Source organism: Salvelinus fontinalis, chromosome 26, assembly GCF_029448725.1.
Source record: "Salvelinus fontinalis isolate EN_2023a chromosome 26, ASM2944872v1, whole genome shotgun sequence".
NCBI lineage: Eukaryota > Metazoa > Chordata > Actinopteri > Salmoniformes > Salmonidae > Salvelinus > Salvelinus fontinalis.
In genome coordinates, this window is record NC_074690.1 from 7,735,492 (window position 1) to 7,760,875 (window position 25,384).

The following is a 25,384-nucleotide window of genomic DNA, read 5'->3' on the forward strand; positions in this document are numbered from 1 at the left end:
AGACTGGCCTGTAGACACAACACAGTAGACTGGCCTGTAGACTGTAATACAACACTGTAGACTGGCCTGTAGACACAACACTGTAGACTGGCCTGTAGACTGGCCTGTAGACTGGCCTGTAGACTGGCCTGTAGACTGGCCTGTAGACTGTAATACAACACTGTAGACTGGCCTGTAGACTGGCCTGTGGACTGTAATACAACACTGTAGACTGGCCTGTAGACTGGCCTGTAGACTGTAATACAACACAGTAGACTGGCCTGTAGACTGTAATACAACACTGTAGACTGGCCTGTAGACTGTAACACAACACAGTAGACTGGCCTGTAGACTGTAATACAACACTGTAGACTGGCCTGTAGACTGTAATACAACACAGTAGACTGGCCTGTAGACACAACACTGTAGACTGGCCTGTAGACTGTAATACAACACTGTAGACTGTAATACAACACTGTAGACTGGCCTGTAGACTGTAATACAACACTGTAGACTGGCCTGTAGACACAACACTGTAGACTGGCCTGTAGACACAACACTGTAGACTGGCCTGTAGACTGTAATACAACACTGTAGATTGGCCTGTAGACTGTAATACAACACTGTAGACTGGCCTGTAGACTGTAATACAACACAGTAGACTGGCCTGTAGACTGTAATACAACACTGTAGACTGGCCTGTAGACTGTTATACAACACAGTAGACTGGCCTGTAGACTGTAATACAACACTGTAGATTGGCCTGTAGACTGTAATACAACACTGTAGACTGGCCTGTAGACTGTAATACAACACAGTAGACTGGCCTGTAGACTGTAATACAACACCGTAGACTGGCCTGTAGACTGGCCTGTAGACTGTAATACAACACTGTGACTGGCCTGTAGACTGTAATACAACACTGTAGACTGGCCTGTAGACACAACACTGTAGACTGGCCTGTAGACACAACACTGTAGACTGGCCTGTAGACTGGCCTGTAGACACAACACAGTAGACTGGCCTGTAGACTGTAATACAACACTGTAGACTGGCCTGTAGACTGTAATACAACACTGTAGACTGGCCTGTAGACACAACACTGTAGACTGGCCTGTAGACACAACACTGTAGACTGGCCTGTAGACACAACACAGTAGACTGGCCTGTAGCCACAACACAGTAGACTGGCCTGTAGACTGTAATACAACACTGTAGACTGTAATACAACACTGTAGACTGGCCTGTAGACTGTAATACAACACAGTAGACTGGCCTGTAGACACAACACTGTAGACTGGCCTGTAGACTGTAATACAACACTGTAGACTGGCCTGTAGACACAACACTGTAGACTGGCCTGTAGACACAACACTGTAGACTGGCCTGTAGACTGGCCTGTAGACTGGCCTGTACACTGTAATACAACACAGTAGACTGGCATGTAGACTGTAATACAACACAGTAACCCTAACCCCTAACTCTGTGTTTCAGATAGACCCAGTCCTCCTCCCAGTAACCCTAACCCCTAAGCCTGTGTTTCAGATAGACCAGTCCTCCTCCCTGTAACCCTAACCCTGTGTTTCAGATAGACCCAGTCCTCCTCCCAGTAACCCTAACCCCTAACCCTGTGTTTCAGATAGACCAGTCCTCCTCCCAGTAACCCTAACCCCTAACCCTGTGTTTCAGATAGACCCAGTCCTCCTCCCAGTAACCCTAACCCCTAACCCTGTGTTTCAGATAGACCAGTCCTCCTCCCAGTAACCCTAACCCCTAACCCTGTGTTTCAGATAGACCCAGTCCTCCTCCCAGTAACCCTAACCCCTAACCCTGTGTTTTAGATAGACCCAGTCCTCCTCCCTGTAACCCTAACCCCTAACCCTGTGTTTCAGATAGACCCAGTCCTCCTCCCAGTAACCCAAACCCTGTGTTTCAGATAGACCCAGTCCTCCTCCCAGTAACCCTAACCCTGTGTTTCAGATAGACCCAGTCGTCCTCTAGGTAACCCTAACCCCTAACCCTGTGTTTCAGATAGACCCAGTCCTCCTCCCTGTAACCGTAACCCTGTGTTTCAGATAGACCCAGTCCTCCTCCCAGTAACCCTAACCCCTAACCCTGTGTTTCAGATAGACCCAGTCCTCCTCCCTGTAACCCTAACCCTGTGTTTCAGATAGACCCAGTCCTCCTCCCAGTAACCCTAACCCCTAACCCTGTGTTTCAGATAGACCAGTCCTCCTCCCAGTAACCCTAACCCCTAACCCTGTGTTTCAGATAGACCCAGTCCTCCTCCCAGTAACCCTAACCCATAACCCTGTGTTTCAGATAGACCAGTCCTCCTCCCAGTAACCCTAACCCCTAACCCTGTGTTTCAGATAGACACAGTCCTCCTCCCTTTAACCCTAACCCCTAACCCTGTGTTTCAGATAGACCCAGTCCTCCTCCCAGTAACCCTAACCCTGTGTTTCAGATAGACCCAGTCCTCCTCCCAGTAACCCTAACCCCTAACCCTGTGATTCAGATAGACCCAGTCCTCCTCCCTGTAACCCTAACCCTGTGTTTCAGATAGACCCAGTCCTCCTCCCAGTAACCCTAACCCTGTGTTTCAGATAGACCCAGTCATCCTCCCTGTAACCCCAACCCTGTGTTTCAGATAGACCCAGTCCTCCTCCCAGTAACCCTAACCCCTAACCCTGTGTTTCAGATAGACCCAGTCCTCCTCCCTGTAACCCTAACCCTGTGTTTCAGATAGACCCAGTCCTCCTCCCAGTAACCCTAACCCTGTGTTTCAGATAGACCCAGTCCTCCTCCCTGTAACCCTAACCCTGTGTTTCAGAAAGACCAGTCCTCCTCCCAGTTACCCTAACCCCTAACCCTGTGTTTCAGATAGACCCAGTCCTCCTCCCAGTAACCCTAACCCTGTGTTTCAGATAGACCAGTCCTCCTCCCTGTAACCCTAACCCTGTGTTTCAGATAAACCAGTCCTCCTCCCTGTAACCCTAACCCTGTGTTTCAGATAGACCAGTCCTCCTCCCAGTTACCCTAACCCCTAACCCTGTGTTTCAGATAGACCCAGTCCTCCTCCCTGTAACCCTAACCCTGTGTTTCAGATAGACCCAGTCCTCCTCCCTGTAACCCTAACCCTGTGTTTCAGATAGACCCAGTCCTCCTCCCAGTAACCCTAACCCCTAACCCTGTGTTTCAGATAGACCTAGTCCTCCTCCCAGTAACCCTAACCCCTAAACCTGTGTTTCAGATAGACCCAGTCCTCCTCCCTGTAACCCTAACCCTGTGTTTCAGATAGACCCAGTCCTCCTCCCAGTGACCCTAACCCCTAACCCTGTGTTTCAGATAGACCCAGTCCTCCTCCCAGTGACCCTAACCCCTAACCCTGTGTTTCAGATAGACCCAGTCCTCCTCCCTGTAACCCTAACCCTGTGTTTCAGATAGACCCAGTCCTCCTCCCTGTAACCCTAACCCCTAACCTTGTGTTTCAGATAGACCCAGTCCTCCTCCCAATAACCCTAACCCCTAACCCTGTGTTTCAGATAGACCAGTCCTCCTCCAGTAACCCTAACCCCTAACCCTGTGTTTCAGATAGACCAGTCCTCCTCCCAGTAACCCTAACCCCTAACCCTGTGTTTCAGATAGACCCAGTCCTCCTCCCAGTAACCCTAACCCCTAACCCTGTGTTTCAGATAGACCAGTCCTCCTCCCAGTAACCCTAACCCCTAACCATGTGTTTCAGATAGACCCAGTCCTCCTCCCAGTAACCCTAACCCTGTGTTTCAGATAGACCCAGTCCTCCTCCCAGTAACCCTAACCCCTAACCCTGTGTTTCAGATAGACCCAGTCCTCCTCCCAGTAACCCTAACCCCTAACCCTGTGTTTCAGATAGACCAGTCCTCCTCCCAGTAACCCTAACCCTGTGTTTCAGATAGACCCAGTCCTCCTCCCTGTAACCCTAACCCTGTGTTTCAGATAGACCAGTCCTCCTCCCAGTTACCCTAACCCCTAACCCTGTGTTTAAGATAGACCCAGTCCTCCTCCCTGTAACCCTAACCCTGTGTTTCAGATAGACCCAGTCCTCCCAGTAACCCTAACCCCTAACCCTGTGTTTCAGATAGACCAGTCCTCCTCCCTGTAAACCTAACCCTGTGTTTCAGATAGACCAGTCCTCCTCCCTGTAACCCTAACCCTGTGTTTCAGATAGACCAGTCCTCCTCCCAGTAACCCTAACCCCTAACCCTGTGTTTCAGATAGACCCAGTCCTCCTCCCTGTAACCCTAACCCTGGGTTTCAGATAGACCAGTCCTCCTCCCAGTAACCCTTGGCCTGTAGACTGTAATACACAGTAGACTGGCCTGTAGACTGTAATACAACACCGTAGACTGGCCTGTAGACTGGCCTGTAGACTGTAATACAACACTGTAGCCTGGCCTGTAGACTGTAATACAACACTGTAGACTGTAATACCACACTGTAGACTGGCCTGTAGACACAACACTGTAGACTGGCCTGTAGACACAACACAGTAGACTGGCCTGTAGACTGTAATACAACACTGTAGACTGGCCTGTAGACTGTAATACAACACTGTAGACTGGCCTGTAGACACAACACTGTAGACTGGCCTGTAGACACAACACTGTAGACTGGCCTGTAGACACAACACAGTAGACTGGCCTGTAGACACAACACAGTAGACTGGCCTGTAGACTGTAATACAACACTGTAGACTGGCCTGTAGACACAACACTGTAGACTGGCCTGTAGACTGTAATACAACACTGTAGACTGGCCTGTAGACACAACACTGTAGACTGGCCTGTAGACACAACACTGTAGACTGTCCTGTAGACTGGCATATAGACTGTCCTGTAGACTGTAATACAACACAGTAGACTGGCATGTAGACTGTAATACAACACAGTAACCCTAACCCCTAACCCTGTGTTTCAGATAGACCAGTCCTCCTCCCAGTAACCCTAACCCCTAACCATGTGTTTCAGATAGACCCAGTCCTCCTCCCTGTGACCCTAACCCCTAACCCTGTGTTTCAGATAGACCCAGTCCTCCTCCCAGTAACCCTAACCCTGTGTTTCAGATAGACCCAGTCCTCCTCCCAGTAACCCTAACCCCTAACCCTGTGTTTCAGATAGACCCAGTCCTCCTCCCAGTAACCCTAACCCCTAACCCTGTGTTTCAGATAGACCAGTCCTCCTCCCAGTAACCCTAACCCTGTGTTTCAGATAGACCCAGTCCTCCTCCCTGTAACCCTAACCCTGTGTTTCAGATAGACCAGTCCTCCTCCCAGTTACCCTAACCCCTAACCCTTTGTTTCAGATAGACCCAGTCCTCCTCCCTGTAACCCTAACCCTGTGTTTCAGATAGACCCAGTCCTCCCAGTAACCCTAACCCCTAACCCTGTGTTTCAGATAGACCAGTCCTCCTCCCTGTAACCCTAACCCTGTGTTTCAGATAGACCAGTCCTCCTCCCTGTAACCCTAACCCTGTGTTTCAGATAGACCAGTCCTCCTCCCAGTAACCCTAACCCCTAACCCTGTGTTTCAGATAGACCCAGTCCTCCTCCCTGTAACCCTAACCCTGGGTTTCAGATAGACCAGTCCTCCTCCCAGTAACCCTAACCCCTAACCCTGTGTTTCAGATAGACCCAGTCCTCCTCCCAGTAACCCTAACCCTGTGTTTCAGATATACCAGTCCTCCTCCCAGTGACCCTAACCCCTAACCCTGTGTTTCCGATAGACCAAGTCCTCCTCCCTGTAACCCTAACCCTGTGTTTCAGATAGACCCAGTCCTCCTCCCAGTAACCCTAACCCCTAACCCTGTGTTTCAGATAGACCAGTCCTCCTCCCAGTAACCCTAACCCTGTGTTTCAGATAGACCCAGTCCTCCTCCCAGTGACCCTAACCCTGTGTTTCAGATAGACCCAGTCCTCCTCCCAGTAACCCTAACCCCTAACCCTGTGTTTCAGATAGACCAGTCCTCCTCCCAGTAACCCTAACCCCTAACCCTGTGTTTCAGATAGACCCAGTCCTCCTCCCAGTAACCCTAACCCCTAACCCTGTGTTTCAGATAGACCAGTCCTCCTCCCAGTAACCCTAACCCCTAACCCTGTGTTTCAGATAGACCCAGTCCTCCTCCCAGTAACCCTAACCCCTAACCCTGTGTTTCACATAGACCAGTCCTCCTCCCAGTAACCCTAACCCCTAACCCTGTGTTTCAGATAGACCAGTCCTCCTCCCTGTAACCCTAACCCCTAACCCTGTGTTTCAGATAGACCCAGTCCTCCTCCCAGTAACCCTAACCCTGTGTTTCAGATAGACCCAGTCCTCCTCCCAGTAACCCTAACCCCTAACCCTGTGTTTCAGATAGACCCAGTCCTCCTCCCTGTAACCCTAAACCTGTGTTTCAGATAGACCCAGTCCTCCTCCCTGTAACCCTAACCCTGTGTTTCAGATAGACCAGTCCTCCTCCCAGTTACCCTAACCCCTAACCCTTTGTTTCAGATAGACCCAGTCCTCCTCCCTGTAACCCTAACCCTGTGTTTCAGATAGACCCAGTCCTCCCAGTAACCCTAACCCCTAACCCTGTGTTTCAGATAGACCAGTCCTCCTCCCTGTAACCCTAACCCTGTGTTTCAGATAGACCAGTCCTCCTCCCTGTAACCCTAACCCTGTGTTTCAGATAGACCAGTCCTCCTCCCAGTAACCCTAACCCCTAACCCTGTGTTTCAGATAGACCCAGTCCTCCTCCCTGTAACCCTAACCCTGGGTTTCAGATAGACCAGTCCTCCTCCCAGTAACCCTAACCCCTAACCCTGTGTTTCAGATAGACCCAGTCCTCCTCCCAGTAACCCTAACCCTGTGTTTCAGATATACCAGTCCTCCTCCCAGTGACCCTAACCCCTAACCCTGTGTTTCCGATAGACCAAGTCCTCCTCCCTGTAACCCTAACCCTGTGTTTCAGATAGACCCAGTCCTCCTCCCAGTAACCCTAACCCCTAACCCTGTGTTTCAGATAGACCAGTCCTCCTCCCAGTAACCCTAACCCTGTGTTTCAGATAGACCCAGTCCTCCTCCCAGTGACCCTAACCCTGTGTTTCAGATAGACCCAGTCCTCCTCCCAGTAACCCTAACCCCTAACCCTGTGTTTCAGATAGACCAGTCCTCCTCCCAGTAACCCTAACCCCTAACCCTGTGTTTCAGATAGACCCAGTCCTCCTCCCAGTAACCCTAACCCCTAACCCTGTGTTTCAGATAGACCAGTCCTCCTCCCAGTAACCCTAACCCCTAACCCTGTGTTTCAGATAGACCCAGTCCTCCTCCCAGTAACCCTAACCCCTAACCCTGTGTTTCACATAGACCAGTCCTCCTCCTAGTAACCCTAACCCCTAACCCTGTGTTTCAGATAGACCAGTCCTCCTCCCTGTAACCCTAACCCCTAACCCTGTGTTTCAGATAGACCCAGTCCTCCTCCCAGTAACCCTAACCCTGTGTTTCAGATAGACCCAGTCCTCCTCCCAGTAACCCTAACCCCTAACCCTGTGTTTCAGATAGACCCAGTCCTCCTCCCTGTAACCCTAAACCTGTGTTTCAGATAGACCCAGTCCTCCTCCCAGTAACCCTAACCCCTAACCCTGTGTTTCAGATAGACCAGTCCTCCTCCCAGTAGCCCTAACCCCTAACCCTGTGTTTCAGATAGACCCAGTCCTCCTCCCAGTAACCCTAACCCATAACCCTGTGTTTCAGATAGACCAGTCCTCCTCCCAGTAACCCTAACCCCTAACCCTGTGTTTCAGATAGACACAGTCCTCCTCCCTGTAACCCTAACCCCTAACCCTGTGTTTCAGATAGACACAGTCCTCATCCCAGTAACCCTAACCCTGTGTTTCAGATAGACCCAGTCCTCCTCCCAGTAACCCTAACCCCTAACCCTGTGTTTCAGATAGACCAGTCCTCCTCCCAGTAACCCTAACCCTGTGTTTCAGATAGACCCAGTCCTCCTCCCAGTGACCCTAACCCTGTGTTTCAGATAGACCCATTCCTCCTCCCAGTAACCCTAACCCCTAACCCTGTGTTTCAGATAGACCCAGTCCTCCTCCCAGTAACCCTAACCCCTAACCCTGTGTTTCACATAGACCAGTCCTCCTCCCAGTAACCCTAACCCCTAACCCTGTGTTTCAGATAGACCCAGTCCTCCTCCCAGTAACCCTAACCCCTAACCCTGTGTTTCAGATAGACCAGTCCTCCTCCCAGTAACCCTAACCCCTAACCCTATGTTTCAGATAGACCCAGTCCTCCTCCCAGTAACCCTAACCCCTAACCCTGTGTTTCACATAGACCAGTCCTCCTCCCAGTAACCCTAACCCCTAACCCTGTGTTTCAGATAGACCAGTCCTCCTCCCTGTAACCCTAACCCCTAACCCTGTGTTTCAGATAGACCCAGTCCTCCTCCCAGTAACCCTAACCCTGTGTTTCAGATAGACCCAGTCCTCCTCCCAGTAACCCTAACCCCTAACCCTGTGTTTCAGATAGACCCAGTCCTCCTCCCTGTAACCCTAAACCTGTGTTTCAGATAGACCCAGTCCTCCTCCCAGTAACCCTAACCCCTAACCCTGTGTTTCAGATAGACCAGTCCTCCTCCCAGTAGCCCTAACCCCTAACCCTGTGTTTCAGATAGACCCAGTCCTCCTCCCAGTAACCCTAACCCATAACCCTGTGTTTCAGATAGACCAGTCCTCCTCCCAGTAACCCTAACCCCTAACCCTGTGTTTCAGATAGACACAGTCCTCCTCCCTGTAACCCTAACCCCTAACCCTGTGTTTCAGATAGACCCAGTCCTCATCCCAGTAACCCTAACCCTGTGTTTCAGATAGACCCAGTCCTCCTCCCAGTAACCCTAACCCCTAACCCTGTGTTTCAGATAGACCAGTCCTCCTCCCAGTAACCCTAACCCTGTGTTTCAGATAGACCCAGTCCTCCTCCCAGTGACCCTAACCCTGTGTTTCAGATAGACCCATTCCTCCTCCCAGTAACCCTAACCCCTAACCCTGTGTTTCAGATAGACCAGTCCTCCTCCCTGTAACCCTAACCCTGTGTTTCAGATAGACCCAGTCCTCCTCCCAGTAACCCTAACCCCTAACCCTGTGTTTCAGATAGACCAGTCCTCCTCCCAGTAACCCTAACCCCTAACCCTGTGTTTCAGATAGACCCAGTCCTCCTCCCAGTAACCCTAACCCCTAACCCTGTGTTTCAGATAGACCAGTCCTCCTCCCAGTAACCCTAACCCCTAACCCTGTGTTTCAGATAGACCCAGTCCTCCCAGTAACCCTAACCCCTAACCCTGTGTTTCAGATAGACCAGTCCTCCTCCCAGTAACCCTAACCCCTAACCCTGTGTTTCAGATAGACCCAGTCCTCCTCCCTGTAACCCTAACCCCTAACCCTGTGTTTCAGATAGACCCAGTCCTCCTCCCAGTAACCCTAACCCTGTGTTTCAGATAGACCCAGTCCTCCTCCCAGTAACCCTAACCCTGTGTTTCAGATAGACCCAGTCCTCCTCCCTGTAACCCTAACCCTGGGTTTCAGATAGACAAGTCCTCCTCCCAGTAACCCTAACCCCTAAGCCTGTGTTTCAGATAGACCCAATCCTCCTCCCAGTAACCCTAACCCTGTGTTTCAGATATACCAGTCCTCCTCCCAGTGACCCTAACCCCTAACCCTGTGTTTCCGATAGACCAAGTCCTCCTCCCTGTAACCCTAACCCTGTGTTTCAGATAGACCCAGTCCTCCTCCCAGTAACCCTAACCCCTAACCCTGTGTTTCAGATAGACCAGTCCTCCTCCCAGTAACCCTAACCCTGTGTTTCAGATAGACCAGTCCTCCTCCCAGTAACCCTAACCCTGTGTTTCAGATAGACCCAGTCCTCCTCCCAGTGACCCTAACCCTGTGTTTCAGATAGACCCAGTCCTCCTCCCAGTAACCCTAACCCCTAACCCTGTGTTTCAGATAGACCAGTCCTCCTCCCAGTAACCCTAACCCTGTGTTTCAGATAGACCCAGTCCTCCTCCCAGTAACCCTAACCCTGTGTTTCAGATAGACCCAGTCCTCCTCCCAGTAACCCTAACCCTGTGTTTCAGATAGACCCAGTCCTCCTCCCTGTAACCCTAACCCTGGGTTTCAGATAGACAAGTCCTCCTCCCAGTAACCCTAACCCCTAAGCCTGTGTTTCAGATAGACCCAGTCCTCCTCCCAGTAACCCTAACCCTGTGTTTCAGATATACCAGTCCTCCTCCCAGTGACCCTAACCCCTAACCCTGTGTTTCCGATAGACCAAGTCCTCCTCCCTGTAACCCTAACCCTGTGTTTCAGATAGACCCAGTCCTCCTCCCAGTAACCCTAACCCCTAACCCTGTGTTTCAGATAGACCAGTCCTCCTCCCAGTAACCCTAACCCTGTGTTTCAGATAGACCCAGTCCTCCTCCCAGTGACCCTAACCCTGTGTTTCAGATAGACCCAGTCCTCCTCCCAGTAACCCTAACCCCTAACCCTGTGTTTCAGATAGACCAGTCCTCCTCCCAGTAACCCTAACCCCTAACCCTGTGTTTCAGATAGACCCAGTCCTCCTCCCAGTAACCCTAACCCCTAACCCTGTGTTTCAGATAGACCAGTCCTCCTCCCAGTAACCCTAACCCCTAACCCTGTGTTTCAGATAGACCCAGTCCTCCTCCCAGTAACCCTAACCCCTAACCCTGTGTTTCACATAGACCAGTCCTCCTCCCAGTAACCCTAACCCCTAACCCTGTGTTTCAGATAGACCCAGTCCTCCTCCCTGTAACCCTAACCCCTAACCCTGTGTTTCAGATAGACCCAGTCCTCCTCCCAGTAACCCTAACCCTGTGTTTCAGATAGACCCAGTCCTCCTCCCAGTAACCCTAACCCTGTGTTTCAGATAGACCCAGTCCTCCTCCCAGTAACCCTAACCCCTAACCCTGTGTTTCAGATAGACCCAGTCCTCCTCCCTGTAACCCTAAACCTGTGTTTCAGATAGACCCAGTCCTCCTCCCAGTAACCCTAACCCCTAACCCTGTGTTTCAGATAGACCAGTCCTCCTCCCAGTAGCCCTAACCCCTAACCCTGTGTTTCAGATAGACCCAGTCCTCCTCCCAGTAACCCTAACCCATAACCCTGTGTTTCAGATAGACCAGTCCTCCTCCCAGTAACCCTAACCCCTAACCCTGTGTTTCAGATAGACACAGTCCTCCTCCCTGTAACCCTAACCCCTAACCCTGTGTTTCAGATAGACCCAGTCCTCATCCCAGTAACCCTAACCCTGTGTTTCAGATAGACCCAGTCCTCCTCCCAGTAACCCTAACCCCTAACCCTGTGTTTCAGATAGACCAGTCCTCCTCCCAGTAACCCTAACCCTGTGTTTCAGATAGACCCAGTCCTCCTCCCAGTGACCCTAACCCTGTGTTTCAGATAGACCCATTCCTCCTCCCAGTAACCCTAACCCCTAACCCTGTGTTTCAGATAGACCAGTCCTCCTCCCTGTAACCCTAACCCTGTGTTTCAGATAGACCCAGTCCTCCTCCCAGTAACCCTAACCCCTAATCCTGTGTTTCAGATAGACCAGTCCTCCTCCCAGTAACCCTAACCCCTAACCCTGTGTTTCAGATAGACCCAGTCCTCCTCCCAGTAACCCTAACCCCTAACCCTGTGTTTCAGATAGACCAGTCCTCCTCCCAGTAACCCTAACCCCTAACCCTGTGTTTCAGATAGACCCAGTCCTCCCAGTAACCCTTACCCCTAACCCTGTGTTTCAGATAGACCAGTCCTCCTCCCAGTAACCCTAACCCCTAACCCTGTGTTTCAGATAGACCCAGTCCTCCTCCCTGTAACCCTAACCCCTAACCCTGTGTTTCAGATAGACCCAGTCCTCCTCCCAGTAACCCTAACCCTGTGTTTCAGATAGACCCAGTCCTCCTCCCAGTAACCCTAACCCTGTGTTTCAGATAGACCCAGTCCTCCTCCCAGTAACCCTAACCCCTAACCCTGTGTTTCAGATAGACCCAGTCCTCCTCCCTGTAACCATAACCCTGTGTTTCAGATAGACCCAGTCCTCCTCCCAGTAACCCTAACCCCTAACCCTGTGTTTCAGATAGACCCAGTCCTCCTCCCTGTAACCCTAACCCTGTGTTTCAGATAGACCCAGTCCTCCTCCCAGTAACCCTAACCCCTAACCCTGTGTTTCAGATAGACCAGTCCTCCTCCCAGTAACCCTAACCCCTAACCCTGTGTTTCAGATAGACCCAGTCCTCCTCCCAGTAACCCTAACCCATAACCCTGTGTTTCAGATAGACCAGTCCTCCTCCCAGTAACCCTAACCCCTAACCCTGTGTTTCAGATAGACACAGTCCTCCTCACTGTAACCCTAACCCCTAACCCTGTGTTTCAGATAGACCCAGTCCTCCTCCCAGTAACCCTAACCCTGTGTTTCAGATAGACCCAGTCCTCCTCCCAGTAACCCTAACCCCTAACCCTGTGTTTCAGATAGACCCAGTCCTCCTCCCTGTAACCCTAACCCTGTGTTTCAGATAGACCCAGTCCTCCTCCCAGTAACCCTAACCCTGTGTTTCAGATAGACCCAGTCATCCTCCCTGTAACCCCAACCCTGTGTTTCAGATAGACCCAGTCCTCCTCCCAGTAAACCTAACCCCTAACCCTGTGTTTCAGATAGACCCAGTCCTCCTCCCTGTAACCCTAACCCTGTGTTTCAGATAGACCCAGTCCTCCTCCCAGTAACCATAACCCCTAACCCTGTGTTTCAGATAGACCAGTCCCCCTCCCAGTAACCCTAACCCCTAACCCTGTGTTTCATGTAGACCCAGTCCTCCTCCCAGTAACCCTAACCCCTAACCCTGTGTTTCAGATAGACCAGTCCTCCTCCCAGTAACCCTAACCCCTAACCCTGTGTTTCAGATAGACCCAGTCCTCCTCCCTGTAACCCTAACCCCTAACCCTGTGTTTCAGATAGACCCAGTCCTCCTCCCAGTAACCCTAATCCTGTGTTTCAGATAGACCCAGTCCTCCTCCCAGTAACCCTAACCCTGTGTTTCAGATAGACACAGTCCTCCTCCCAGTAACCCTAACCCCTAACCCTGTGTTTCAGATAGACCCAGTCCTCCTACCTGTAACCATAACCCTGTGTTTCAGATAGAAACAGTCCTCCTCTCAGTAACCCTAACCCCTAACCCTGTGTTTCAGATAGACCCAGTCCTCCTCCCTGTAAACCTAACCCTGTGTTTCAGATAGACCCAGTCCTCCTCCCAGTAACCCTAACCCCTAACCCTGTGTTTCAGATAGACCAGTCCTCCTCCCACTAACCCTAACCCCTAACCCTGTGTTTCAGATAGACCCAGTCCTCCTCCCAGTAACCCTAACCCATAACCCTGTGTTTCAGATAGACCAGTCCTCCTCCCAGTAACCCTAACCCCTAACCTTGTGTTTCAGATAGACACAGTCCTCCTCCCTGTAACCCTAACCCCTAACCCTGTGTTTCAGATAGACCCAGTCCTCCTCCCAGTAACCCTAACCCTGTGTTTCAGATAGACCCAGTCCTCCTCCCAGTAACCCTAACCCCTAACCCTGTGTTTCAGATAGACCCAGTCCTCCTCCCTGTAACCCTAACCCTGTGTTTCAGATAGACCCAGTCCTCCTCCCTGTAACCCTAACCCTGTGTTTCAGATAGACCCAGTCCTCCTCCCTGTAACCCCAACCCTGTGTTTCAGATAGACCCAGTCCTCCTCCCAGTAACCCTAACCCCTAACCCTGTGTTTCAGATAGACCCAGTCCTCCTCCCTGTAACCCTAACCCTGTGTTTCAGATAGACCCAGTCCTCCTCCCAGTAACCCTAACCCCTAACCCTGTGTTTCAGATAGACCAGTCCTCCTCCCAGTAACCCTGACCCCTAACCCTGTGTTTCAGATAGACCCAGTCCTCCTCCCAGTAACCCTAACCCCTAACCCTGTGTTTCAGATAGACCAGTCCTCCCAGTAACCCTAACCCCTAACCCTGTGTTTCAGATAGACCCAGTCCTCCTCCCTGTAACCCTAACCCCTAACCCTGTGTTTCAGATAGACCCAGTCCTCCTCCCAGTAACCCTAACCCTGTGTTTCAGATAGACCCAGTCCTCCTCCCAGTAACCCTAACCCTGTTTTTCAGATAGACCCAGTCCTCCTCCCAGTAACCCTAACCCCTAACCCTGTGTTTCAGATTGACCCAGTCCTCCTCCCTGTAACCATAACCCTGTGTTTCAGATAGACCCAGTCCTCCTCCCAGTAACCCTAACCCTGTGTTTCAGATAGACCCAGTCCTCCTCCCAGTAACCCTAACCCTGTGTTTCAGATAGACCAGTCCTCCCAGTAACCCTAACCCCTAACCCTGTGTTTCAGATAGACCCAGTCCTCCTCCCTGTAACCCTAACCCCTAACCCTGTGTTTCAGATAGACCCAGTCCTCCTCCCAGTAACCCTAACCCTGTGTTTCAGATAGACCCAGTCCTCCTCCCAGTAACCCTAACCCTGTGTTTCAGATAGACCCAGTCCTCCTCCCAGTAACCCTAACCCCTAACCCTGTGTTTCAGATAGACCCAGTCCTCCTCCCTGTAACCCTAACCCTGTGTTTCAGATAGACCAGTCCTCCTCCCAGTAACCTTAACCCCTAACCCTGTGTTTCAGATAGACCCAGTCCTCCTCCCAGTAACCCTAACCCATAACCCTGTGTTTCAGATAGACCAGTCCTCCTCCCAGTAACCCTAACCCCTAACCCTGTGTTTCAGATAGACACAGTCCTCCTCCTTGTAACCCTAACCCCTAACCCTGTGTTTCAGATAGACCCAGTCCTCCTCCCAGTAACCCTAACCCTGTGTTTCAGATAGACCCAGTCCTCCTCCCAGTAACCCTAACCCCTAACCCTGTGTTTCAGATAGACCCAGTCCTCCTCCCTCTAACCCTAACCCTGTGTTTCAGATAGACCCAGTCCTCCTCCCTGTAACCCTAACCCTGTGTTTCAGATAGACCCAGTCCTCCTCCCTGTAACCCCAACCCTGTGTTTCAGATAGACCCAGTCCTCCTCCCAGTAACCCTAACCCCTAACCCTGTGTTTCAGATAGACCAGTCCTCCTCCCAGTAACCCTAACCCCTAACCCTGTGTTTCAGATAGACCCAGTCCTCCTCCCAGTAACCCTAACCCATAACAATGTGTTTCAGATAGACCAGTCCTCCTCCCAGTAACCCTAACCCCTAACCCTGTGTTTCAGATAGACACAGTCCTCCTCCCTGTAACCCTAACCCCTAACCCTGTGTTTCAGATAGACCCAGTCCTCCTCCCAGTAACCCTAACCCTGTGTTTCAGATAGACCCAGTCCTCCTCCCAGTAACCCTAACCCCTAACCCTGTGTTTCAGATAGACCCAGTCCTCCTCCCAGTAACCCTAACCCTGTGTTTCAGATAGACCCAGTCCTCCTCCCAGTAACCCTAACCCTGTGTTTCAGATAGACCCAGTCCTCCTCCCAGTAACCCTAACCCCTAACCCTGTGTTTCAGATAGACCCAGTCCTCCTCCCTGTAACCCTAACCCTGTGTTTCAGATAGACCAGTCCTCCTCCCAGTAACCTTAACCCCTAACCCTGTGTTTCAGATAGACCCAGTCCTCCTCCCAGTAACCCTAACCCATAACCCTGTGTTTCAGATAGACCAGTCCTCCTCCCAGTAACCCTAACCCCTAACCCTGTGTTTCAGATAGACACAGTCCTCCTCCTTGTAACCCTAACCCCTAACCCTGTGTTTCAGATAGACCCAGTCCTCCTCCCAGTAACCCTAACCCTGTGTTTCAGATAGACCCAGTCCTCCTCCCAGTAACCCTAACCCCTAACCCTGTGTTTCAGATAGACCCAGTCCTCCTCCCTCTAACCCTAACCCTGTGTTTCAGATAGACCCAGTCCTCCTCCCTGTAACCCTAACCCTGTGTTTCAGATAGACCCAGTCCTCCTCCCTGTAACCCCAACCCTGTGTTTCAGATAGACCCAGTCCTCCTCCCAGTAACCCTAACCCTTAACCCTGTGTTTCAGATAGACCAGTCCTCCTCCCAGTAACCCTAACCCCTAACCCTGTGTTTCAGATAGCCCCATTCCTCCTCCCAGTAACCCTAACCCATAACAATGTGTTTCAGATAGACCAGTCCTCCTCCCAGTAACCCTAACCCCTAACCCTGTGTTTCAGATAGACACAGTCCTCCTCCCTGTAACCCTAACCCCTAACCCTGTGTTTCAGATAGACCCAGTCCTCCTCCCAGTAACCCTAACCCTGTGTTTCAGATAGACCCAGTCCTCCTCCCAGTAACCCTAACCCCTAACCCTGTGTTTCAGATAGACCCAGTACTCCTCCCTCTAACCCTAACCCTGTGTTTCAGATAGACCCAGTCCTCCTTCCTGTAACCCTAACCCTGTGTTTCAGATAGACCCAGTCCTCCTCCCAGTAACCCTAACCCCTAACCCTGTGTTTCAGATAGACCAGTCCTCCTCCCAGTAACCCTAACCCCTAACCCTGTGTTTCAGATAGACCCAGTCCTCCTCCCAGTAACCCTAACCCCTAACCCTGTGTTTCAGATAGACCAGTCCTCCTCCCAGTAAGCCTAACCCCTAACCCTGTGTTTCAGATAGACCCAGTCCTCCTCCCTGTAACCCTAACCCCTAACCCTGTGTTTCAGATAGACCCAGTCCTCCTCCCAGTAACCCTAACCCTGTGTTTCAGATAGACCCAGTCCTCCTCCCAGTAACCCTAACCCCTAACCCTGTGTTTCAGATAGACCCAGTCCTCCTCCCTGTAACCATAACCCTGTGTTTCAGATAGACCCAGTCCTCCTCCCAGTAACCCTAACCCCTAACCCTGTGTTTCAGATAGACCCAGTCCTCCTCCCTGTAACCCTAACCCTGTGTTTCAGATAGACCCAGTCCTCCTCCCAGTAACCCTAACCCCTAACCCTGTGTTTCAGATAGACCAGTCCTCCTCCCAGTAACACTAACCCCTAACCCTGTGTTTCAGATAGACCCAGTCCTCCTCCCAGTAACCCTAACCCCTAACCCTGTGTTTCAGATAGACCAGTCCTCCTCCCAGTAACCCTAACCCCTAACCCTGTGTTTCAGATAGACACAGTCCTCCTCCCTGTAACCCTAACCCCTAACCCTGTGTTTCAGATAGACCCAGTCCTCCTCCCAGTAACCCTAACCCCTAACCCTGTGTTTCAGATAGACCAAGTCCTCCTCCCTGTAACCCTAACCCTGTGTTTCAGATAGACCCAGTCCTCCTCCCTGTAACCCTAACCCTGTGTTTCAGATAGACCCAGTCCTCCTCCCAGTAACCCTAACCCCTAACCCTGTGTTTCAGATAGACCCAGTCCTCCTCCCTGTAACCCTAACCCTGTGTTTCAGATAGACCAGTCCTCCTCCCAGTTACCCTAACCCCTAACCCTGTGTTTCAGATAGACCCAGTCCTCCTCCCTGTAACCCTAACCCTGTGTTTCAGATAGACCCAGTCCTCCTCCCAGTAACCCTAACCCCTAACCCTGTGTTTCAGATACACCCAGTCCTCCTCCCTGTAACCCTAACCCTGTGTTTCAGATAGACCCAGTCCTCCTCCCAGTAACCCTAACCCCTAACCCTGTGTTTCAGATAGACCCAGTCCTCCTCCCAGTAACCCTAACCCCTAACCCTGTGTTTCAGATAGACCCAGTTCTCCTCCCTGTAACCCTAACCCTGTGTTTCAGATAGACCCAGTCCTCCTCCCTGTAACCCTAACCCCTAACCCTGTGTTTCAGATAGACCCAGTCCTCCTCCCTGTAACCCTAACCCTGTGTTTCAGATAGACCCAGTCCTCCTCCCTGTAACCCTAACCCTAACCCTGTGTTTCAGATAGACCCAGTCCTCCTCCCAGTGACCCTAACCCCTAACCCTGTGTTTCAGATAGACCCAGTCCTCCTCCCAGTAACCCTAACCCTGTGTTTCAGATAGACCCAGTCCTCCTCCCAGTAACCTTAACCCCTAACCCTGTGTTTCAGATAGACCCAGTCCTCCTCCCAGTAACCCTAACCCTGTGTTTCAGATAGACCCAGTCCTCCTCCCAGTAACCCTAACCCCTAACCCTGTGTTTCAGATAGACCCAGTCCTCCTCCCAGTAACCCTAACCCTGTGTTTCAGATATACCCAGTCCTCCTCCCTGTAACCCTAACCCCTAACCCTGTGTTTCAGATAGACCCAGTCCTCCTCCCTGTAACCCTAACCCTGTGTTTCAGATAGACCCAGTCCTCCTCCCAGTGACCCTAACCCCTAACCCTGTGTTTCAGATAGACCCAGTCCTCCTCCCAGTAACCCTAACCCTGTGTTTCAGATAGACCAGTCCTCCTCCCAGTAACCCTAACCCCTAACCCTGTGTTTCAGATAGACCCAGTCCTCCTCCCAGTAACCTTAACCCCTAACCCTGTGTTTCAGATAGACCCAGTCCTCCTCCCAGTAACCCTAACCCCTAACCCTGTGTTTCAGATAGACCCAGTCCTCCTCCCTGTAACCCTAACCCCTAACCCTGTGTTTCAGATAGACCCAGTCCTCCTCCCAGTAACCCTAACCCCTAACCCTGTGTTTCAGATAGACCCAGTCCTCCTCCCAGTAACCCTAACCCCTAACCCTGTGTTTCAGATAGACCCAGTCCTCCTCCCAGTAACCCTAACCCTGTGTTTCAGATAGACCCAGTCCTCCTCCCAGTGACCCTAACCCCTAACCCTGTGTTTCAGATAGACCCAGTCCTCCTCCCAGTAACCCTAACCCTGTGTTTCAGATAGACCCAGTCCTCCTCCCAGTGACCCTAACCCCTAACCCTGTGTTTCAGATAGTCCCAGTCCTCCTCCCAGTAACCCTAACCCTGTGTTTCAGATAGACCCAGTCCTCCTCCCTGTAACCCTAACCCCTAACCCTGTGTTTCAGATAGACCCAGTCCTCCTCCCAGTAACCCTAACCCCTAACCCTGTGTTTCAGATAGACCCAGTCCTCCTCCCAGTAACCCTAACCCCTAACCCTGTGTTTCAGATAGACCCAGTCCTTCTCCCTGTAACCCTAACCCTGTGTTTCAGATAGACCCAGTCCTCCTCCCAGTAACCCTAACCCCTAACCCTGTGTTTCAGATAGACCAGTCCTCCTCCCAGTAACACTAACCCCTAACCCTGTGTTTCAGATAGACCCAGTCCTCCTCCCAGTAACCCTAACCCCTAACCCTGTGTTTCAGATAGACCAGTCCTCCTCCCAGTAACCCTAACCCCTAACCCTGTGTTTCAGATAGACACAGTCCTCCTCCCTGTAACCCTAACCCCTAACCCTGTGTTTCAGATAGACCCAGTCCTCCTCCCAGTAACCCTAACCCCTAACCCTGTGTTTCAGATAGACCAAGTCCTCCTCCCTGTAACCCTAACCCTGTGTTTCAGATAGACCCAGTCCTCCTCCCTGTAACCCTAACCCTGTGTTTCAGATAGACCCAGTCCTCCTCCCTGTAACCCTAACCCTGTGTTTCAGATAGACCCAGTCCTCCTCCCAGTAACCCTAACCCCTAACCCTGTGTTTCAGATAGACCCAGTCCTCCTCCCTGTAACCCTAACCCTGTGTTTCAGATAGACCAGTCCTCCTCCCAGTTACCCTAACCCCTAACCCTGTGTTTCAGATAGACCCAGTCCTCCTCCCTGTAACCCTAACCCTGTGTTTCAGATAGACCCAGTCCTCCTCCCAGTAACCCTAACCCCTAACCCTGTGTTTCAGATACACCCAGTCCTCCTCCCTGTAACCCTAACCCTGTGTTTCAGATAGACCCAGTCCTCCTCCCAGTAACCCTAACCCCTAACCCTGTGTTTCAGATAGACCCAGTCCTCCTCCCAGTAACCCTAACCCCTAACCCTGTGTTTCAGATAGACCCAGTTCTCCTCCCTGTAACCCTAACCCTGTGTTTCAGATAGACCCAGTCCTCCTCCCTGTAACCCTAACCCCTAACCCTGTGTTTCAGATAGACCCAGTCCTCCTCCCAGTAACCCTAACCCTGTGTTTCAGATAGACCCAGTCCTCCTCCCAGTAACCTTAACCCCTAACCCTGTGTTTCAGATAGACCCAGTCCTCCTCCCAGTAACCCTAACCCTGTGTTTCAGATAGACCCAGTCCTCCTCCCAGTAACCCTAACCCCTAACCCTGTGTTTCAGATAGACCCAGTCCTCCTCCCAGTAACCCTAACCCTGTGTTTCAGATATACCCAGTCCTCCTCCCTGTAACCCTAACCCCTAACCCTGTGTTTCAGATAGACCCAGTCCTCCTCCCTGTAACCCTAACCCTGTGTTTCAGATAGACCCAGTCCTCCTCCCAGTGACCCTAACCCCTAACCCTGTGTTTCAGATAGACCCAGTCCTCCTCCCAGTAACCCTAACCCTGTGTTTCAGATAGACCAGTCCTCCTCCCAGTAACCCTAACCCCTAATCCTGTGTTTCAGATAGACCCAGTCCTCCTCCCAGTAACCTTAACCCCTAACCCTGTGTTTCAGATAGACCCAGTCCTCCTCCCAGTAACCCTAACCCCTAACCCTGTGTTTCAGATAGACCCAGTCCTCCTCCCTGTAACCCTAACCCCTAACCCTGTGTTTCAGATAGACCCAGTCCTCCTCCCAGTAACCCTAACCCCTAACCCTGTGTTTCAGATAGACCCAGTCCTCCTCCCAGTAACCCTAACCCCTAACCCTGTGTTTCAGATAGACCCAGTCCTCCTCCCAGTAACCCTAACCCTGTGTTTCAGATAGACCCAGTCCTCCTCCCAGTGACCCTAACCCCTAACCCTGTGTTTCAGATAGACCCAGTCCTCCTCCAAGTAACCCTAACCCTGTGTTTCAGATAGACCCAGTCCTCCTCCCAGTGACCCTAACCCCTAACCCTGTGTTTCAGATAGTCCCAGTCCTCCTCCCAGTAACCCTAACCCTGTGTTTCAGATAGACCCAGTCCTCCTCCCTGTAACCCTAACCCCTAACCCTGTGTTTCAGATAGACCCAGTCCTCCTCCCAGTAACCCTAACCCCTAACCCTGTGTTTCAGATAGACCCAGTCCTCCTCCCAGTAACCCTAACCCTGTGTTTCAGATAGACCCAGTCCTCCTCCCTGTAACCCTAACCCCTACCCCTGTGTTTCAGATAGACCCAGTCCTCCTCCCAGTAACCTTAACCCCTAACCCTGTGTTTCAGATAGACCCAGTCCTCCTCCCAGTAACCCTAACCCCTAACCCTGTGTTTCAGATAGACCCAGTCCTCCTCCCAGTAACCCTAACCCCTAACCCTGTGTTTCAGATAGACACAGTCCTCCTCCCAGTAACCGTAACCCCTAACCCTGTGTTTCAGAGCAGCCATGCAGAAAGGACTCATGATGAAGCGATTAACAGTCAACACAACAGATGGTACATTATCCTATTCTTCCCTGTACACACACACACACACACACACACACACACACACACACACACACACACACACACACACACACACACACACACACACACACACACACACACACACACACACACACACACACACACACACACACACACACACACACACACGCACACTAAACACTTTACCTTTTTCTTTGGTGGCATGTTAGTCTGTTGTAGGTGAGATATCCGTTTGTTTCCCTGACAGCTTCAGTCCAAACAAGGACCCATATATCACAAAACAAACTCCTTCTTTACAAACTACTGTTGCGCAATGTATCCAAAGAGAAGTACAACATCCGTACCAGATTCCTGAGAGAAGAAGAAGAAGAAGAGGTACAGGTTATTAATGAGGCTATATGACAACCAAGGGCAGAATCCAAACTCCTGGTGAAGTGCAGCATGGCTGAGGATTCAGAGCTGAGTGGTGTGAAGGGCTTCAATAAGCCTCTTTATCAGCTAGCCTGTATTAACAGACAGTGTAGTCACCCCTCCACAGCCTTGGTGGAATTAAAGGCTTAGTCCTCAGAGAGACATCTGTTGCTTCCTCTGCACAGCATACTGTTCTATGGAGCTGGGGTATAGGACTGGAGCTGGGGTATAGGGCTGGGATATAGGGCTGGGGCTAGGGTAAAGGACTGGAGCTGGGGAATAGGACTGGAGCTGGGGTATAGGGCTGGGATATAGGGCTGGGGCTAGGGTAAAGGACTGGAGCTGGGGAATAGGACTGGAGCTGGGGTATAGGGCTGGGATATAGGGCTGGGGCTAGGGTAAAGGACTGGAGCTGGGGAATAGGACTGGAGCTGGGGTATAGGGCTGGGATATAGGGCTGGGGCTGGGGTAAAGGACTGGAGCTGGGGAATAGGACTGGAGCTGGGGTATAGGGCTGGGATATAGGGCTGGGGCTGGGGTAAACGACTGGAGCTGGGGAATAGGACTGGAGCTGGGGTATAGGGCTGGGATATAGGGCTGGGGCTGGGGTAAAGGACTGGAGCTGGGGAATAGGACTGGAGCTGGGGAATAGGACTGGAGCTGGGGATTAGGACTGGAGCTGGGGTATAGGACTGGGATATAGGGATGGGGCTGGGGTAAAGGACTGGAGCTGGGGTACATGGCTATGTTATAAAAACTGGAGCTGGGGTATAGGACTGGGGTATAGGACTGGGGTATAGGACTGGAGCTGGGGTATAGGACTGGGGTATAGGACTGGAGCTGGGGTATAGGACTGGGGTATAGGACTGGAGCTGGGGTATAGGACTGGGGTATAGGACTGGAGCTGGGGTATAGGACTGGGGTATAGGACTGGGGTATAGGACTGGAGCTGGGGTATAGGACTGGAGCTGGTGTATAGGACTGGGGTAAAGGACTGGAGCTGGGATATAGGACTGGGGTATAGGACTGGAGCTGGGTTATAGGACTGGGGTATAGGACTGGAGCTGGGGTATAGGACTGGGGTATAGGACTGGAGCTGGGGTATAGGACTGGGGTATAGGACTGGAGCTGGGGTATGGGACTGGGGTATAGGACTGGGGTATAGGACTGGGGTATAGGACTGGAGCTGGGGAATAGGACTGGGGTATAGGACTGGAGCTGGGGTATAGGACTGGGGTATAGGACTGGGGTATAGGACTGGAGCTGGGGAATAGGACTGGGGTATAGGACTGGAGCTGGGGTATAGGACTGGGGTATAGGACTGGAGCTGGGGTATAGGACTGGGGTATAGGACTGGAGCTGGGGTATAGGACTGGGGTATAGGACTGGAGCTGGGGAATAGGACTGGAGCAGGGGTATAGGACTGGGGTATAGGACTGGGGCTTTTATATAAGACGGGGCTGGGGTATAGGACTGGAGCTGGGGAATAGGACTGGGGTATAGGACTGGAGCTGGGGTATAGGACTGGGGTATAGGACTGGGGTATAGGACTGGAGCTGGGGAATAGGACTGGGGTATAGGACTGGAGCTGGGGTATAGGACTGGGGTATAGGACTGGAGCTGGGGTATAGGACTGGGGTATAGGACTGGAGCTGTGGTATAGGGTTGGGATATAGGACTGGAGCTGGGGTATAGGGTTGGGATATAGGACTGGGGTATAGGACTGGAGCTGGGGTATAGGGCTGGGGTGTGGGGTATAGGACTGAGGTATAGGACTGTGGCTTTTTTATGACTGGGGCTGGGGTATAGGACTGGAGCTGGTGTATAGGGCTGGGATAGAGGACTGGGGCTGGGGTAACGTAAACTAACTCACTTTTGTACATCGCGCTAGTCCGTACAATTGACCTTATTTTAGCGCCCCAAAAACATAATCCTTCCAGATCAACTGTAATATCAATACCATTGTAAAGCACAATTTCTCCCCTTTCCAACAAAATCAATGACGAGGCCTTCATGATGCCCATCTCTGCATGATTCAAGAAGGCAATGAGCTCCACCGGCTCTTTTTAAAAATGGAGGGTGGGGAAGCGAAACCTACTGCATGATTAGGAGGAGAGATGTCGTGTGGGGAAACTGCTTTTCCCTTGATCTGTCCAACTTATCACCTTATCGCCTCTAAAATGTAAATAAAACACTATAAAGAGTTTATATAATGTGTCATTACATACCAATTTGAAGGTTTGTGTCGAATTTGAATCTGTTTTTTAGGGCGGTGCTAAAGTGATCTTCCGAAGTAAACAGCGGCTTTTGAGAGTCATGATAGCTTGCAGTGATGACGTAAAAATTTACTAGGTATCCCCCCCTTACCCCCTGTCCCTTTCTTGTTTTTAAACTGTGAGAGAAGTGCTACACCTGGTGGAGAGAGGCTGTAAGACTGAATTAGTTGCTTTTTGCGTGCTGTACGTAACGCCATGACACATCACGATGTAACATACAGCGTCGGAGGGTCCGTTTTTTCAACTTTTCTCCAATACTAGAGAACCATTACCATGACAATCAACGCTTGAATAGAAACGCAGTTCACACCCCAGATTTTGATGTCAACACAGTCGTTACAGTCCCATTAGTTTTCTTTGCAGCCTCGTTTGAATGTCGCGGTTGTGCACATTTGTACGGAATGGGGTTAGCGTACATTATAGGACTACGGTATAGGACTGGAGCTGGGGTATACGGCTGGTGTGTGGGGTGTATGGCTGGGGTATTGAGCTGGGACAAAGGACTGGAGCTGTGGTATAGGGCTGGGGTATAGGGCTGGAACTGGAGTATAGGTCTGGAGTTGGAGAATAGGACTGGAGCTGGAGTATAGGACTGGAGCTGGAGTATAGGACTGGGGTATAGGGCTGGTACTGGATTATAGGACTGGAGCTGGGTTAGGTCTGGAGCTGGGGCTAAGGTCTGTAGCTGGAGTATAGGACTGGAGCTGGAGTAAAGGACTGGAGCTGGAGTAAAGGACTGGAGCTGGAGTATAGGACTGGAGCTGGAGTATAGGACTGGAGCTGGAGTATAGGACTGGAGTTGGAGTATAGGACTGGAGTTGGAGTATAGGACTGGAGTTGGAGTATAGGACTGGAGCTGGAGTATAGGACTGGAGCTGGAGTATAGGACTGGAGCTGGAGTATAGGACTGGAGTTGGAGTATAGGGCTGGAGCTGGGTTAGGTCTGGAGCTGGGGTTTAGGTCTGGGGCTGGAGTATAGGTCTGGAGTTGGAGTATGGGACTGGAGCTGGAGTATAGGACTGGAGCTGGGGTTTAAGACTGGAGCTGGGGATTAGGACTGGAGCTGGGCGTTAGGACTGGAGCTGGGTTAGGACTGGAGCTGGAGTATAGGTCTGGAGCTGGAGTATAGGTCTGGAGCTGGAGTATAGGTCTGGAGCTGGAGTATAGGACTGGAGATGGGGATTAGGACTG

The 25,384-nt window shown here is 51.4% G+C and overlaps 1 protein-coding gene across 1 annotated transcript in view; it reads right to left on the reverse strand.

Annotated features, from left to right (window-relative positions):
• Window positions 1-21,710, reverse strand: part of cacnb2b (calcium channel, voltage-dependent, beta 2b) — a 148,159-nt gene extending 126,449 nt beyond the window's left edge. The window contains exon 1 of the mRNA XM_055884262.1: window positions 21,693-21,710. Coding sequence (XP_055740237.1) covers window positions 21,693-21,710 — 18 coding nt within the window. The remainder of the gene's footprint in view (window positions 1-21,692) is intronic.
• Window positions 21,711-25,384: the final 3,674 nt, after the last annotated feature.